Here is a 15,774-nt window from a genome sequence, read left to right as displayed (position 1 = left end):
TGTTGGCTTCTGTCCAAGTAGTGTAAACTCATCTGCCCTTCTCTCGGGTCACTTTTTATCCAGCTACTGCCTGGCTGTCTGCCAGTGCCTGTCTCTGTGTTTTCCTACCTCGCCTTCTAGAGCCAGAGCATTGTCAGGAAGTTTGTAGGGCGAGGTTTCTCGTTTTGAAGGTCTCTGGCCATACTCTGATGCACCTCGATGTTGTCAGAATGTTTCCCCTAAAAGAGAATAATTGAATAAACACATTGATGGCTAATTAACCAACATGATCAGCGTGACTTGAGTGATTAAGTACTGTTAAATAGTTTAAACTGTCTTTAGGTTTTCCTGCTGGAACAGGAAGAGAGTGAACAGATGTTTGTCTGTGAAGGACTTGTGGGATTTAGGCAGACAAAGTAATCATCCATTCACCAGCATTTTCTTTCTTAATCTCCGATTTGTGCGTGTCTCTCAATTTGCATCCTCTCTTTCTCACCTCCACACTCCCACTCCTGTTGTGCCAGCTGTCAGTTGTTTAGAAATCTCAAGCTGTTGCCTTTCATTAAGAAAAATGTAGTGTTTTAAAAAATCTGTTTCCTAGGACACCTGTGTTTTGCGTAATTAATGAATTATTTAATTAATTAATTAATGTATTTATTTATCTATTTTGCTCTTTTCCTTCTCATTTATGAACCACAAACCAAAACCTTTCATGGTTGCCAGTCACAGCCTCTAATCAATTCGATATTTCATCTCAAACCACACACATTAAGCACCTCCTCTTGGATTTCCTGTAAGAAACATTTTCAAAGAGGTAACATAATGAGCCAAATAAAGTTAGGGTAAAACTTTTTACTTGTGCCTTAAATAAGCTTATATTGCCTCTCAGCCGGGTTACGGTTTTGATTCTCAGGACAAGAACAAAATTACATAAAACATTGTATGACCGATCTACTGTGAAGAAACATGATTTAACCTATAAATTCCACTGGAACTGAGGATGGGGAGAATTAAATAACTAATAATCTTGATTTAAATTTCTTCAGTAGCAAATTTATGAACACACTATGAACATATATGACTGCTTTTAATGTTTCATCGAATGTTGTTTTCTGCCCAAAACTGCAAATAACTGTTGAAAATGTATTGTGATAATGATCTGTGTACCACTTTAAAAGATTCTGTAGTGGTTGTACCTTTTTCTCTCTGTGATCAGAATATTTGACTCCCTGCTTCATATTGAGGATATTTTATAAGCTTCCTGAACTGTTGATCACAGTGGACTGCTTTTTTTATTTTTTATTTTTTTAACTCCCTCGCATACTGCAGCTGCACCCACACAACCACCCGAACACCTACACACTGACACGCACATCCCACAGTCAGTGACTAGTGTCTCTCTGGTGCTCTGTATGTGCGTGTTTTCTTGTATGTGTATCTTTGTGAGGACCTAAACACATATAAACCAGGAGTGAGAACATTGTGGCTGATCCTCACGTTCTCTCAAACCCTTAAATGACTTTTTGAGGGTTAAGACTTGGTTTTAGGGTTAGGTATTGTATTGTGATAGTTAAGGTTAGGGTAACAGACTGGGGAATTAACTATGTCTGTGTGTGACTGAGGGTCCCAAACACGCACCCATGCGTATGTGTATGCAATGCACACAGCCAGAAAGCCCATCAATGACTGAGAGATTTTGCTGTGTGTTGCTATAGTAACTGGAAAAATCATTAGAGAGTGAATTGGTCATCTGAGGATGACGAGCATGAGTATAAGGTGTTGGCAAGGTGGAGTACAAAGTGCCTGTCTGTGTGTACATAATCATAATAATAATTTATTATACAGTCTGCCTTTGTTTTTGTGTTGCCACCTATCTGTGTATCACTGAGAAGTGGTTTTCATAGAAGTAGTTTTGTCCAGAGTGGAGGTTGTTAGAGAATATCTACAGCTTAACACTGTCTGCTAGAAGTGGTTATATTGCTCTCATGTGACTGTGAATGTGGGGCATGGAATCAGTTCTGTGGAGACTCTTTATTTCAATCTAAATCGCTATCTTCTCCTGTCTGCCCACTCGAATTTAATCCATTTGGCTGCAGTGATCATAAGCGATGTCGTTTGGCGTCATGAGAGGAAATGTGACTTGATGAGAGACAGCGGGGGTGGAAGCTTCTGCCTGCTTGAACATGTCAGCCAATCACATGGCGAGTTGGTCATACCTTCTCTGAACTATCTTAGTACCGTGGTGTGAACTGTCAAGATAGTCACACACTCGAGAACCTGTCTTTTAAACAAACGTTATTCAGTTACTCGAGTTGCTCTTGTGTAACAAAGCAGTAGTTGTCATGCTAGTTGGACTTCTGCAGCTACTTTCTTAAAATAAAACTTGTGGATTGAAAGCGTTTGGCAACGTGATGGAGGAAGCGGAAAATGAGTGTGTGGCTCAAACAGAACTACTCTATTATCTTATCGAAGCACACCTGGCCCTCTGCTGTTGTTACGTAGGCGTAGACTGTCAGATTGGCTGTTTTTGGAAAAATTACAAAAATGTTCAGATAAACCACCCCCAGCCCAACTGTGAGAAGGCAGCTTTCCAACGCTTGCATTCACAGTGAAGCATGCAGCAGCCTGTCACTCACCAAGGCCCTTTCCAATATCGGCTGATGTCAATCTCAAATGTGTTGTATGTACACTGCATATTATCTTCAAATAATTTGGTAATCGAGTCAGAGTCACTGAATGTAGCGAATTTCCAGTGGTTCAGATGTTCAAACGTACAGTATGTCATTTCTGCTCCTATGGGTCTCTCCATCAAAACAGTAACAAAAGACCCAGTTTGACGACATTGGGATTGGTTCCCCGGTGCATTTTTGCTTTAGCTGCGGTTAAAGAAAGCAAAAAAAAACAGCAATGAATTGTGATGCATTAGTAGAGCTGAAGCAGTTACTCGATTAATTGATTCTTAATCGATTACTAAATTAATTGTCAACTATTTTGATAATCTATTAATCGGCTTTAAGCTCTTTTCATTATTAAAACAAGATTTATGGTTGTTTCAGCCTTTTCAAATGTGAAGATATTTGTAATTTCTACACATAAAAAAATAATTAAAAGTATTTTTTTTTTATTTGTGGACAAAGCAAGACTTTCGAGAACGTCATAATTTCCAGGTTTGACAAACACTGATCAACGTTTTCTGATTTTATGGACCAAACAATTACTCGATTTATCGTGAAAATAATCTACGGATTAATCGATTATGAAAATAATCGTTAGTTGCAGCTCTAATCATTAGTGATAAATACACACAGTAATGTGTAGGTTTGCCCTGGAAGTTTTAGTAGAGGCAGGTAAAGCTGAAGATGTCATTAAAAGGTGACCAAAATGAAAGCCTGTAAATACGAATGCTTGTATAGATTATAGAGTTCTATATTTGATATTTTAACGCAGAAATGCTTCGTATGATATATTTAACTGAAAAGGTGAAATTACAAATCCAAATATATTGTCTTGAGTGGGCTGCAGGCAGCTTCCTTGGTTAGCTGAGCATGTCATCAGGAGAGGCAGGAGTGTTATTTCATCACTGTGGTTGTGTGAGTTGACTAAAAATAGTGCATCATACCAGGCAACAGATCACAGTGGGTCAGTAATTAAGGCTTTTTGTGTGTCTGAGTGTGTTACAGCAGTGGACAGGGTCACGGCTGTGGATTCCATAGTGAAGACTTGGCAACACACTGGTGTTTAATAACTCTGAGGGTCAGTCGCTGTAGCAACACTACAAAGACTACAGTAACTGGCTGAACCCTGAAATTGCGCTTTTCAACTTGCAGTGGTAGTGAAGGAATAAAACCTTTTTACGATTTGAAAACTCTTATCCAAAATGTTTTTTACTCACCAAAATTCTTGGTCATTCATTTAAAGGTCCCATATTATACCCTATTAACCCAAGTTAAACTAGGTCCTGGTGCCCTAATGAACATGTCTGTGTCATGCTTTAGTCAAAATATCATAAGGATGAAGCACAATAGCAGTTCAATAACTCTGCCAAAACAGCCTTTTTTAAAACGCTTGGTTTTGTGCCTGGTCATTTACATGTGAATGAGACCCAGGTAAACACACATCCACTGCTTCCAGGGGAGTGTCGCCACTTATCACCTATTGTTATGCACTGTCGTCCCAACCCCTGCTCCATATACCCTATAGCAGGGGTCACCAACCTTTTTGAGTCAGAGAGCTACCTTAAGGGTAAAAAATAATATGGAGGGCTACCATATAATATTTTTTTGTTTGTTTACCATTTAAATGATTAATATTATGCATTCAACTGCATACACATTCCTTCCAGTGCTTACTCCTAACGATTACCAGTTTTTATAAACAATATCAAAGATATTTTACTGACAGATCATACGGATACATGCAAGTGAGGTGAAGTGAAGTGAGCCCGCGGGCACCGTATTGGCTGCCCGCGGGCTACCAGGTGCCCGCGGGCACCACCTTGGTGACCCCTGCCCTATAGTAATGTCCGTTTACCTGTTGTTACTGCGTTTCACCGTAATGCATAGTGATTAGCCCCAAGTTTCCCTCAATCATTTGATCAGCAAGAAGACATGAAGTAGCAATGCCTGGCAAATGAAACTGGCAGAGACTATTTACTTAAGTTAAGAGCACCTTAATATGTTAATTCAAATATTGATATTTGCCCTGGGTTATCGATTATCATATTGCATGAGGACAGACAGTGATATGTCACCAAATCGGCAGTGGTACTAGTCTGATACAACTACACCTGATACCGCAGTGTTTCCCCTACATTCATTTAAATTATCCATAATCATTAATCTCAAAGGGCTCAGTGTTTCTCTTGCCATTCATTTGTTGCGGCATTTTTTTCTCATTTGTGTGTGTGTGAGTGTGTGTCTTTATTGAGTTTCTCTGCCCATTCTATCATCCCCCCTTCATACAAACTGAGTCACTACACTTCAGTCGAGTGATGGAGAGAGTGAGCAAAAATGGTGAAATTGGTCCATTGCCTGCAATAAATGTTTCTCAAAGCTAAGGATGGACTAGCTTCTACCCCCAACATGCCCAGACCTGCTCACATAAATATGGTGTTTTTTTCACCGTGTTGTCACTTCCTATGGTTTCCTATTGTGAGGTTGTATAAAGACTGTGCTCCGTTTGTGTACACAAGTCCCTCATTTCCTGAGAGTTGTCATAGTGAAGGTCAAGGCAAACTGGGTGATGCACACAGCTGTATGTGCTGGACATTAGTACGTCCTGAACATGTAGAAACAAACTCAAAACACGTTATTGAAACTACTGCATGTGCTGTTGTTTGTTCATTTATTACATAAAGGCTTGATATATAGAATATTAATTAATAAGCATGTGCTGTGCATAAAAAGCAAAGAACTTAGTTACTATATTTGGAGCACAATCTGACTGAGGCCAGAAGTAGGCACTTCCTGTTTGTCTTTTTCCAAAAAAGACAGATAAAAAAAAATAGACTGGGTTTCTTCTCACTTTTTTCTGACTTTAACTCCCCATCCTTCCATCTGTCTGTATTGTATCAGATATTTTTAAATCAATAATAAATCAAGGGAGGACACTAACAAACAGATCATCTTAAAAGTAAATAAACGATATAATTAAATTAACTATGGCACAATTTTATGGTCAACTTGTTGGTATTAAAAGAAATTATCTGTTTTATCTCTTTTTACAGCAACTTGTTATTACAATATTTATTAAATGTCATTTGCTCTAATTTCAAAATGTTTTATCTCACACTTAATCAATGGTTCTTATTCATAATTTTATTTTTCCAATAGAAAATGACCTTGCACACTTACAGTAACTAGTATATTAGTTATGTACTTACTAAATAACTCTTACTGTTCATGCTTTTAGTGATAAATGTAGATGTAAATACTGCATCGCTTAAAACTTTAGGAACATCCTGCGTTATATAAAATGTAAAAGATAGAAGATCAGTTATTGGTCCTTTTTGTCACATTAACTGATCTTTTTATTCACCTCCGCCAAGGAGGTATATGTTTTTGCCGGAGTTTATTTGCTTGTCGGTCTGTTTGTCTGTCTGTCTGTCTGTCTGTCTGTCTGTCTGTCTGTCTGTCTGTCTGTCTGTTAGCAATATAACTCGAAAAGTCGATGACGGATTTGGGATCAGGGAAACGTGATTACATTTTCATACATTACATCTACTTTTATCGTTATTTTGTGGGGGGCTGAGCTGCCTTGGCGGTGGTCTGCGCTCTCCGAGTGCTTTTCAAGTTTTATATTGAATGCTCATTTGCACCTCACATGCCTGAAATCAGATAAAAGAAGCATACATCAGGGGAAACTCAGTTCTGCTCATATTAAAAGCATGGTGGTCAACATCACAGTGATAACAATGGCTGTACAAATGTTCACAGCATGGAAAAAAAAAATCAGTGCTGAGACAGCCGAGGCCTGATGATACATAGTGTTGCACCATCATGTGTCTTGATAAGAAGGCAACACAATTGAATGTCCGTTCCACAAACTGTTTTATGACCTTAATATCCAGCAAAGCTGTGAGTCATTCATCACTTAACATGACAGACAGCAAACAGTTGCTGCAAGTTTTCACTGTGACTGCCTCGACTGCATGTAGATTATGACTCATCATTGTGTCTATTTTGAGCAAATGTCAGATTTCTCTTTTCAAATGAGCGTTTTAATTGCCTGCAAATACACTGACTGTTAAGCCTCATCCTGTTCAAACACAAATGGCACTACAAATACTTCCAGGGAGGGGATTTAGAAACTTTTGCTCAAGAGATTATAAATCTGAATGGTGTTTGTAGAGCAGTTCAGTTTAAATGTCATGTGATTGCACTACCTTTTCGTCCCTGTGCATTAAACTGGGTTTAATGTGTGTGTCGAGATTTTATAGACTAATTAAACCCATGCCGGGCATATGGCAATGTCAGTACTCCGAGTACACTTAGCTGTTTTCCATGGAAAGTTTCATTAGTTAGTTTTTTTAAAGAGGGTGATTTGAGTCCCGTTAAGTCTGAGGAAAAAAAGCAAAGACGGAGTATATTCATTCTTGTCAGTAGCAATGTTGTGGATGTGATCAAAAGGTCTTTGTCATTCTGGTTTGTGTTCCTGTATTTTGTAAATGTACGTCATAAATCACCGTCCTCTCCATTCTCTGTCCCCTCCAGCTGTGTACAGAGTGATCAACAGGACTGACAGACATGGGGAAGCAGAACAGCAAGCTCCGTCCTGAGGTGATGCAGGACCTGCTTGAGAGCACCGACTTCACCGAGCATGAGATCCAGGAATGGTACAAGGGCTTCCTGAGGGACTGCCCCAGTGGAAACCTCTCCATGGAGGAGTTCAAAAAGATCTACGGCAACTTCTTCCCTTACGGGGATGCTTCAAAGTTTGCCGAGCACGTCTTTCGCACATTTGACGCCAATGGCGACGGGACAATAGACTTCCGGGAGTTTATCATCGCGCTCAGTGTGACGTCACGTGGGAAGCTGGAGCAGAAGCTGAAATGGGCATTCAGTATGTATGACCTAGACGGGAATGGATACATCAGTAAATCTGAGATGCTGGAGATTGTACAGGTGAGTGTAGAGCTGAAACGATTCATCAACGAATGGATTATTAATCGATTACTAAATTAATCACCAACTACTTTGATAATCGATTAATCGGTTTGAAGCTTTTTTCATGATTAAAACAAGATTTCTGATTGTTTCAGCTTCTTAAATGTGAATATTGTCTTAGTCTTTGCTCCACATAACAAAGAAATAATTAAAACCGTATCATTTTGGTTTGTGGACAAAACAAAACATTCAAGAACATCGTAATTTCCAGGTTTGACAAACACTGATCAATGTTTTTTTTAACATTTTCTGACATTTTATGGACCGATTCATCGATTAATTGAGAAAATAATTGACAGATTAATCGATTACGAAAATAATCGTTAGTTGCAGCTCTAGGTGAGTGTTGGAAAAGGACAGGTGCATCGGTCTTAGCATGTCTGCAAACACAAATACAGCCTTTTAACAGAATATAAGTAGCAAAAATGTCAGTGTCTAAAATGCAAAAGCAAGAAATATAAATATCAGTGTAGATATAATGTCAGGGGGAGAAAGTATCACATCATACGATCATGGGAGAAGAGACAGAATGACACTTCTGACACGCCTCTGTGCTCTGTTTACATCCTCAAAACGAAATCTTCCTCGTCACAGACAAACCAATCAGATCAGTACAGACAGTGACAGGAGACTTTGACCAGCCACAGGGCGTGGGTGCTCGTGTTGACTGTTCCATCACACATGCTCTGCATACAGGTCCTTTCCAGTAGTGGATGCACCAGCAAACGCTTCCTGTCCTGAAAATAAATTTAAAAAGGAAAGTCGAAAAGAGATTCGGAAAATTGAACCAATAAAATTGTCATATCAGTGTGTCAATCTGTGCTCATCTGATGAGAGGAGCCCACAACAGTATTTTAATAACCAGAAGAAGAACTCAACAATTAATCACGTTCCCCGTGATCCTCTCTCCTGCAGCTTTATGTTTTATTAATTCTTTTAAAAGTGGCTTTTAGCCTCATAGAGAAAGGAAAAATATACAGTAGATTTTCCATTTGTTCTGAAACCTTTTACACATACAAATGGAACTAAATCTTAGCCTAATCCGTGTCTGCTCAGCCGCCTACTATTTATATAACGCTGCTCCATTTGACAATTTTGAGGGGAGGCTTGTGCATGTTCCATCCAGTACATCAGTACATGGCTGCTTTTAAGGTGCTAAATAAAGTTGAAAGATTATTGAGGGCATTTATATTCAACCCCAGCCCTGCACATGGACCTTTTTAGTTCTAAAGATTAATAAATGTAAATGTCAAGGAAAATGCGAAGCAGGCTTTCAAACATATTTGAATTTCTGTTTGAAAAGGGATTCAACTTAATTTGAGAAATCCTGGTTATTCAGGCTTGAGATGAAAGGATTTGTAGCATTCAGCAAAAATGCTTAACGTTTATATACTGGCACAGCTTGCATTTAAAAAAGCAACAGTGGAAATGGAGAGAGTGAGGGTTACATTTCCTCTAGAATAGCTCCTCATGTAAATTCAGAAACAAGCGTGTTTTAAACGTGACTTGGATGCCAACAGGTTTTTTTGCACGTCTGCACAGCATGTAGCTAAAGGATTTATATACAGTATGCCATGATGCCATTTTATGGTGGAGCTGGGTTTGCCAACAGTTCTGTGAAATAAGGATCTGCTCTGTATTTAAAAGATAAAGAACACATTTGTTCCTTATATAATATGTTATATTATTAATGTTCCTTAATCAAGATAATCAAGTTAGTGTAAAACCATGACAATGAAAAATTACGCCTTAGTGCCTTAATGAAAATTGTGCAATTTGTATGAGGGGAAAATAAAATCCTCCTCCTGCCGTCAGACACTCTCGATCTGTACGTCATTCATTACGATCCAACAGAAAATGGCCACCTTTTAATTGGGTTAAAATTAACCAATTCACTGTGAGTCCTGTGTATCGTAGCAACAGAGACACAGCGAGATGTAAAGGTGGCATGACGACGTTTACTGCTCAGGCGGAACCATTAAGATTATTAAAGTATAATAAAATTATTATATGGAATACTGAATACTGAAACTGCATTATTTACTCAACTGTAAACGTGTGTGGGGTTAATGTAGTCTATATAAAGTGCAGTATATCAGGTACATATGTGTGGTATTTTTTCATGTACACTGCAATAAACTTTGGGAGAATATAGCTAAAGGATATACAGTATGTCATAGTATGATTTTTTGTGGCGGAGGAGTCCCAATAAGGGCACACAAAAATAATATTATGTGCATGTAAATGAAGTGATTGATATTGTGAACATGTTAACATGCTAATTTTGGCACTCGGCAGAAAACCGCGTTGTGTCTCAAATTACACGCCCACAGTCTAAATCATGGCTTTAGACTCTTTGTCTAGTTCTTAGTGTACACCGTGAAATAGAATAGAACAGAAATAACTGTTCTATTCTCAGCTGGCAGCCGTCTGTAGAGTTTATTCTGTCTGTAAAGGACATTATCCGTCAGCGAGTATTATTGTGGCCAGCACTTTCCACCGCATCGCCCCAAAGGGCCCCGTCGATCCTCTCTCTGTGCTCTCCGTGTTCTCGTTTCACACTCGCCTCCATTTCGCTGTACTGACTTCATGCTAGCTAATGTTCACCTGCGGAGTGTGTGTAAATGCTGGCGATGCTCATAATTAGCCTCGCTGTGGGAGTCATTGAGTGAGATGGATCGCGGCCAGCCTGGCTCATCCAGTTCTGACGATGACTAAAAGTGAATGCATTGCAGGTTGAAAGAGAAAATCTTTGCATCTGGTAGTTTATAGCTAACCTCTGTCTGCTTTTAATCTGAAACCGTTATATATAGTTTAATATTTAGAGTGAGGTCCTGTGTGCTGAGCTGGCTCTGCAGATGCAATTAGGTAAAAAAAATAATTGGGCGACCACCACCCATCCTCCCTCTCTATCTTTTTATTTTAAGAGGAGGTAATCACCACAGGATTTATGTCATGACACTTTTTTTTTCTTTCAATCATAAGCAGCCAGGTATCAGTCCAAAGCTGCGGCTCTTGTGTTCTTTCACTGTCTGTCCTCACTTAAATGTGGCTCAGCAGGAGATGGTGTTTTGTTTTGTTCCCGTCAGGAAGCTCTCAGCTGAAAGGTCATGACAGAACCTTTTCTTTTGGATGCAGCTGGGCTAAGTCTGAAAATGTGTATGTGGATTACAGACAACTATAGAGAATGACAAAAGAGTCATTGGAAAGATGTCCAATTCCTCTTTTTAATGTTTCATTATCCACAGATCGGTTATTGCTACAGTACCTGCAGACGTTCTAATGTCAGCCTCTAGCTACTGTTTATCTACGTTAGGTTCTCCTGATGTGTTTTTTGGGCACTTATTGTAACGTGCATATTAGTTTGAGAAACCACACGTGATGCTTTTCGTTCACCGTTGCCTTCAATCACTGCACTATAGTCTGTCTCTTACTGAGAAGTAGCAACACACTCTTAAAAAGGCCTTTTTAAAGAAGAAAATGTGTACAAAGAGAGACTTTCTGTTAAGACTGTATCAGCCACAGGTTAAAACAGTATTGGTTGGTGATGTAAACCCCCAGACCACTAGGTTGTTATGTGTGGGATTGAGTCTAAACAAACTGCAGTGGGTTGGAGGGCATTCAAGATAGCAGTGCACTGCCATGACTTGATGCCTTATTAGTTTTTGGACTGCAGTCGAGCTCTGTGGCACAGAGGCATGACATGATTCACACAAAAGAAAAGATTTCTCATAGAAGGATCTATGTTGTTGTAGAATGTATTGGGTTGTTATAAGGCAGGGGTCACCAACGTGGTGACCGCGGGCACCTGGTAGCCCGCAGGCAGCCAATACGGTGCCCACGAGCTCACTTCACTTCACCTCACTTTCATGTAATCGTATGATGCTCAGTAAAATATCTTTGATATTGTTTATAAAAACTGGTAATCGTTAGGAGTAAGCACTGGAATGAATGTGTATGCAGTTGAATGCATAATATTAATCATTTAAATGGTAAACAAACAAAAAAAAATGTTAATGTGGTAGCCCTCCATATTATTTTTTACCCTTAAGGTAGCTCTCACCTCAAAAAGGTTGGTGACCCCTGTTATAAGGTATATCAAGATGTATATTCTGTATCATTTATGTTCTTACTGAGCTTGTAATTTTGAAATATGGTCAGATTATTTAACTGCATAGCTCTGGATTGGACCAGTAGCTAAAGCCCCACTATGTGATATAGTATAAATGTATAGCAGGTTTGTAGGAGTTGGAATAATGACAGACCCAAAGCTCCAAACTGAAATGAAGGCTGATATCAGCGTTGGCTGCTGCTTGTCCCTCAGTTCTACTTTAAACCAGTATCTGAGCTTGTGTGGAGCATATCCAGCATGTATTTAAAGCTTCCACCTTACTGTAATTACAATCAAACATCCTCTGTTCACATGTCGGCTCCCATTCCCTTCCAATCCGCCTCCTTATTAGAGACAGAGGGAGTGGGTTGTGATTTCACTGTTTACTGCCAAACAGCTTGCAATGCACAGAGAGCAGAGGAGACACAACACTGATAAATAGTCTGTGAAGGATCGTGTGTGGCATGTGCACACATCTCGTCTCCACCGCTCTTTACCTAAAGCGTGAAAATGTAATCACAGAGCGGTGCAGCAGTGCTACAAGTCGACATATTGGAAAATATTCTTGTCTGCGCTAACTGGGTGCATGCAGTGAGACTGTGTATTGACTCACCTGTGTGAAAGTGCAGCGTAAATGTCACTGAGTCGATTCACGAGCACAGTGTTGTTACATCAGATATGAGGGGCAGTTGTGTCTCTGTGTGCGTTAAGGAGGCCATGGCGGATGTTATACATATATAACTCCATACAGTAATTCTTCTGTGTATCTTCTGAGGTTTTAGCGATATTGTACTGTTTATTCTGTTCTGGGAGTCCTTACATTTACCAAAGATTTGGCTGTTGGAGTGGAACCTCCAAGCATAATCTTTGGAAGAGAGACTTCAGATAAGAGACTCTCAGCAATCCTGTACATTATTATTCCAACACAGGTTACAGATGTTTGGTCTTTCTAAAAGTATGGAAGCCATTTGAAAGATGAGGAAGGCTTTATAAGAGGTTGGACAGGATGTTGACCAAGTGTGGCTTTTAAAGATGAAGTGGTAACACTGGAGTGCTACTGATAATTCCTAATCTCTATTTAATTTCTTTGAGATCCAAAGGTGAGTAGTGTACCAGCCTGTATGTATAGCCTTTTTATGTATGGAAACACTGTGTATGCATGTATGTTAGGGGAAGTGTATAACGTGTGTCACTCTTTTCCTTCATGTAGGCAATCTATAAGATGGTGTCCTCTGTGATGAAGATGCCCGAGGATGAGTCGACACCAGAGAAGAGGACAGAGAAGATCTTCAGGCAGATGGACACCAACAGGGATGGTAAGTGGACAACGTAATCTCCTGATTATATTTTTAGACGTTATGTACTGTGATGAAATGATGTTGCAGGAAAAAATAGGGCTGTCATTTACACACAGTATGTCATTTCTGCTGCTTTCTAGGCTCTTGCAAGTTTTTGAAAATCCCACTTAGGTCTTTGAAAGTGTTTGAATTTTGTGCAAATTAAGATGATATTTAATTAAATGTCTCCTGCCGTTGATGTGTTTGTTATGAAGCCACCTACTGTTTCATGCCTACGCAGAACAAACGTGGAGTGGTAATTACTAGCGGTGTTGTGGACACTGTCTCTCTCTCCGTTGTTGACATGAGATTCCATGCAGAGCAAAGAACGAGTAACGTTAAGCAAGAGAGAGCAAATGACGTGATGACGTGATGCCTGTTAAATGCAAATTCCAAGCTCCCAAGGAACAATCAACAACAACGAACTTGTAAAGGATTGCAGAGCATTTCTTATAAGTTGCCCTCCCATCCGAAGCTGTGTCAGCACAATCAGTCCCTTGATTTGAGGAAATTGGTCCTGAAAAGTCCTGCATCAGGGAGCAGCCTGATATGAGAGCTTCACTTCACTTCCTGATTAAGTGATTGATTGCAATTGCATATGTCACACATATAGATCAGCTGTTGAAACGCGTGCAGACGACTGCGGTTTCCGGTTCTTTAACAGCAGAGTGCTCTGTGTCACTGATGTCACTCAAAAACCAATACATGCTGCTTTAAAAGTCCCATATTATATCCTATTTCTCCAAGTTAACCTTGCGCTGTTTAGTAGTATCTCTTTTATAAAAAAAAATAAAAAAAGTAAAACGAAACTTAAGGGACAGGCTACTGGGAGCTAACAGCAGTTAGCATTTGGAAAAGTGATCATTTACAAGGCTCTAGCAGACACATTGCCGTCGTATATAACATGTATCCACTGGACAGATAAATCCTCTGAGGCTGAAAGTTTGTGTAGGACTTCGTGCTGCACTGTGGAGCCAAGAATAGAACTTTTCGCGGACTTCCGGTTTTCGGATGCCGTTGCCCTCACCAGCACTCTCACATGTTTTATGGACAAAGTGGAGCTCCGCGAGACAACAATTCCAGGAATTTATCGCATTGTGATGTCCCAGTTAGCGCAGTCCCAAATATATATTATTATATCATTAACATGATTAAAACATTAATTCTTCTGCTCGGAAGAATCTACATCACCACGTTTTAGAAGATAATTGTGATTTTTAAACTGGTTGAAATCACTTTTTAAATAATGTGGAAGACATCATTGATTGATTGAGGGAAAGAGACCTTTAAAATGTGGATGTTTTGAACGGTTGATTGCCGTCATGTGGTCAACAGGCCTGTAATCTTTGTCTCTGTATGAAGCAGCCTGATTAATAATCACAGAGGAAATCTCCAGTCTGAAGCAGCTGTTCCCCATCACCACAATTCACACTTGATGTGTGATTCTCGTCACACACACACACACACAACCGTACAGAGTGTGCTCAAAAAGCACACTCACACTCTCCTGAGCAGAGGAAACTCAGAAACAAGGTGGGATAAAGTAAGATGGACAATGAGACGCGAGTGACTAATGTAGCAGAAGGAAGAGGAGGTGTAGAGGAGGACGAGTGGGTGGGAGGAGATGGAGTAAGTCATGGGAGGTAAATGAAAAGAGTAAAATGACAGGAGCACAAAGTGAGAAGGATTGTGTTCACCTGGACTTGGAAATGTCTCTCTTCTGTCTAATTAAACCATGAGTAGAGGCAGTGGGGACAGACACCAGCCCTCTCAACACTGCCACCTGTTGGTCAGATCTCATTTATGGGAATGGAGATTTTTCCTCATTATTCTCATTTTCATTTGCAAAAAAACATATTTAAAAGGATTACTGTGTGATACTGTAGAATGAGGTATGTGTATAGATCAAGACAATTATTCGTCTAAAATGATATGTTGACACATTTTGGCGTTAGCTAATATTGCAGCTCCTGCAATTTGAAGAGAAAATATTTGTTTGTCCCAGATCTGCACAAATATATCACAGTAATCCTTTCAAATATGTTTTTCGAAGCCCCTCTCCACCTGGTGTGCCAGAGGTCGTCCTCTCACTTGATGCTGAAAAGGCGTTCGACCGGGTGGAGTGGGGCTACCTTTTCAGCACACTGGAGAGGTTTGGATTTGGCAATAAATTCATATCATGGATCAGACTTTTATATACTTCCCCGGTGGCTGCTGTTCGTACTAATAATAATTTGTCCCCTTTCTTCGAGCTTAAACGTGGTACAAGACAGGGATGCCCCATGTCACCGCTTCTTTTTGCGGTTGCAATGGAACCACTAGCTTTAGCTCTGAGGCAAAATACTGATATCAGAGGAATTCACCGAGCAGGGGAGGAGCACAAGGTCTCGCTTTACGCGGACGACATGCTACTATATATATCACAACCCCTTTTGAGTCTTCCTAAGCTAATGGTCTTACTAAAAGAATTTGGCAAACTATCCGGCTACAGGGTCAATGTTCAAAAAAGTGAGCTGATGCCTGTTGGCACTAGTAATGATGAGACATCCTTAAATTCACTCCCCTTTAAAATTAGCCCCAAAAAATTCAAATACCTCGGCATATGGATTACAGATAAACATAAAGATCTTTATGCTGTTAACTATCAGCCCCTGTTATCAAACTTAAATCAGGATATCGAACG

General features: G+C 39.7%; 1 protein-coding gene across 1 annotated transcript in view; it reads left to right on the top strand.

The window, feature by feature from the left end:
- Positions 1–15,774, top strand: part of ncalda (neurocalcin delta a) — a 51,418-nt gene that overhangs the window by 31,033 nt on the left and 4,611 nt on the right. Inside the window, exons 4-5 of the mRNA XM_083897967.1 lie at positions 7,191–7,601; positions 12,965–13,070. Coding sequence (XP_083754093.1) covers positions 7,224–7,601; positions 12,965–13,070 — 484 coding nt within the window. The 5' untranslated portion in view covers positions 7,191–7,223. The remainder of the gene's footprint in view (positions 1–7,190; positions 7,602–12,964; positions 13,071–15,774) is intronic.

Source organism: Microchirus variegatus (assembly GCF_963457635.1).
Source record: "Microchirus variegatus genome assembly, chromosome: 1".
NCBI lineage: Eukaryota > Metazoa > Chordata > Actinopteri > Pleuronectiformes > Soleidae > Microchirus > Microchirus variegatus.
The sequence above is the reverse complement of the archived record's forward strand: the minus strand, read 5'-3'. Positions and strand labels throughout refer to the sequence as shown.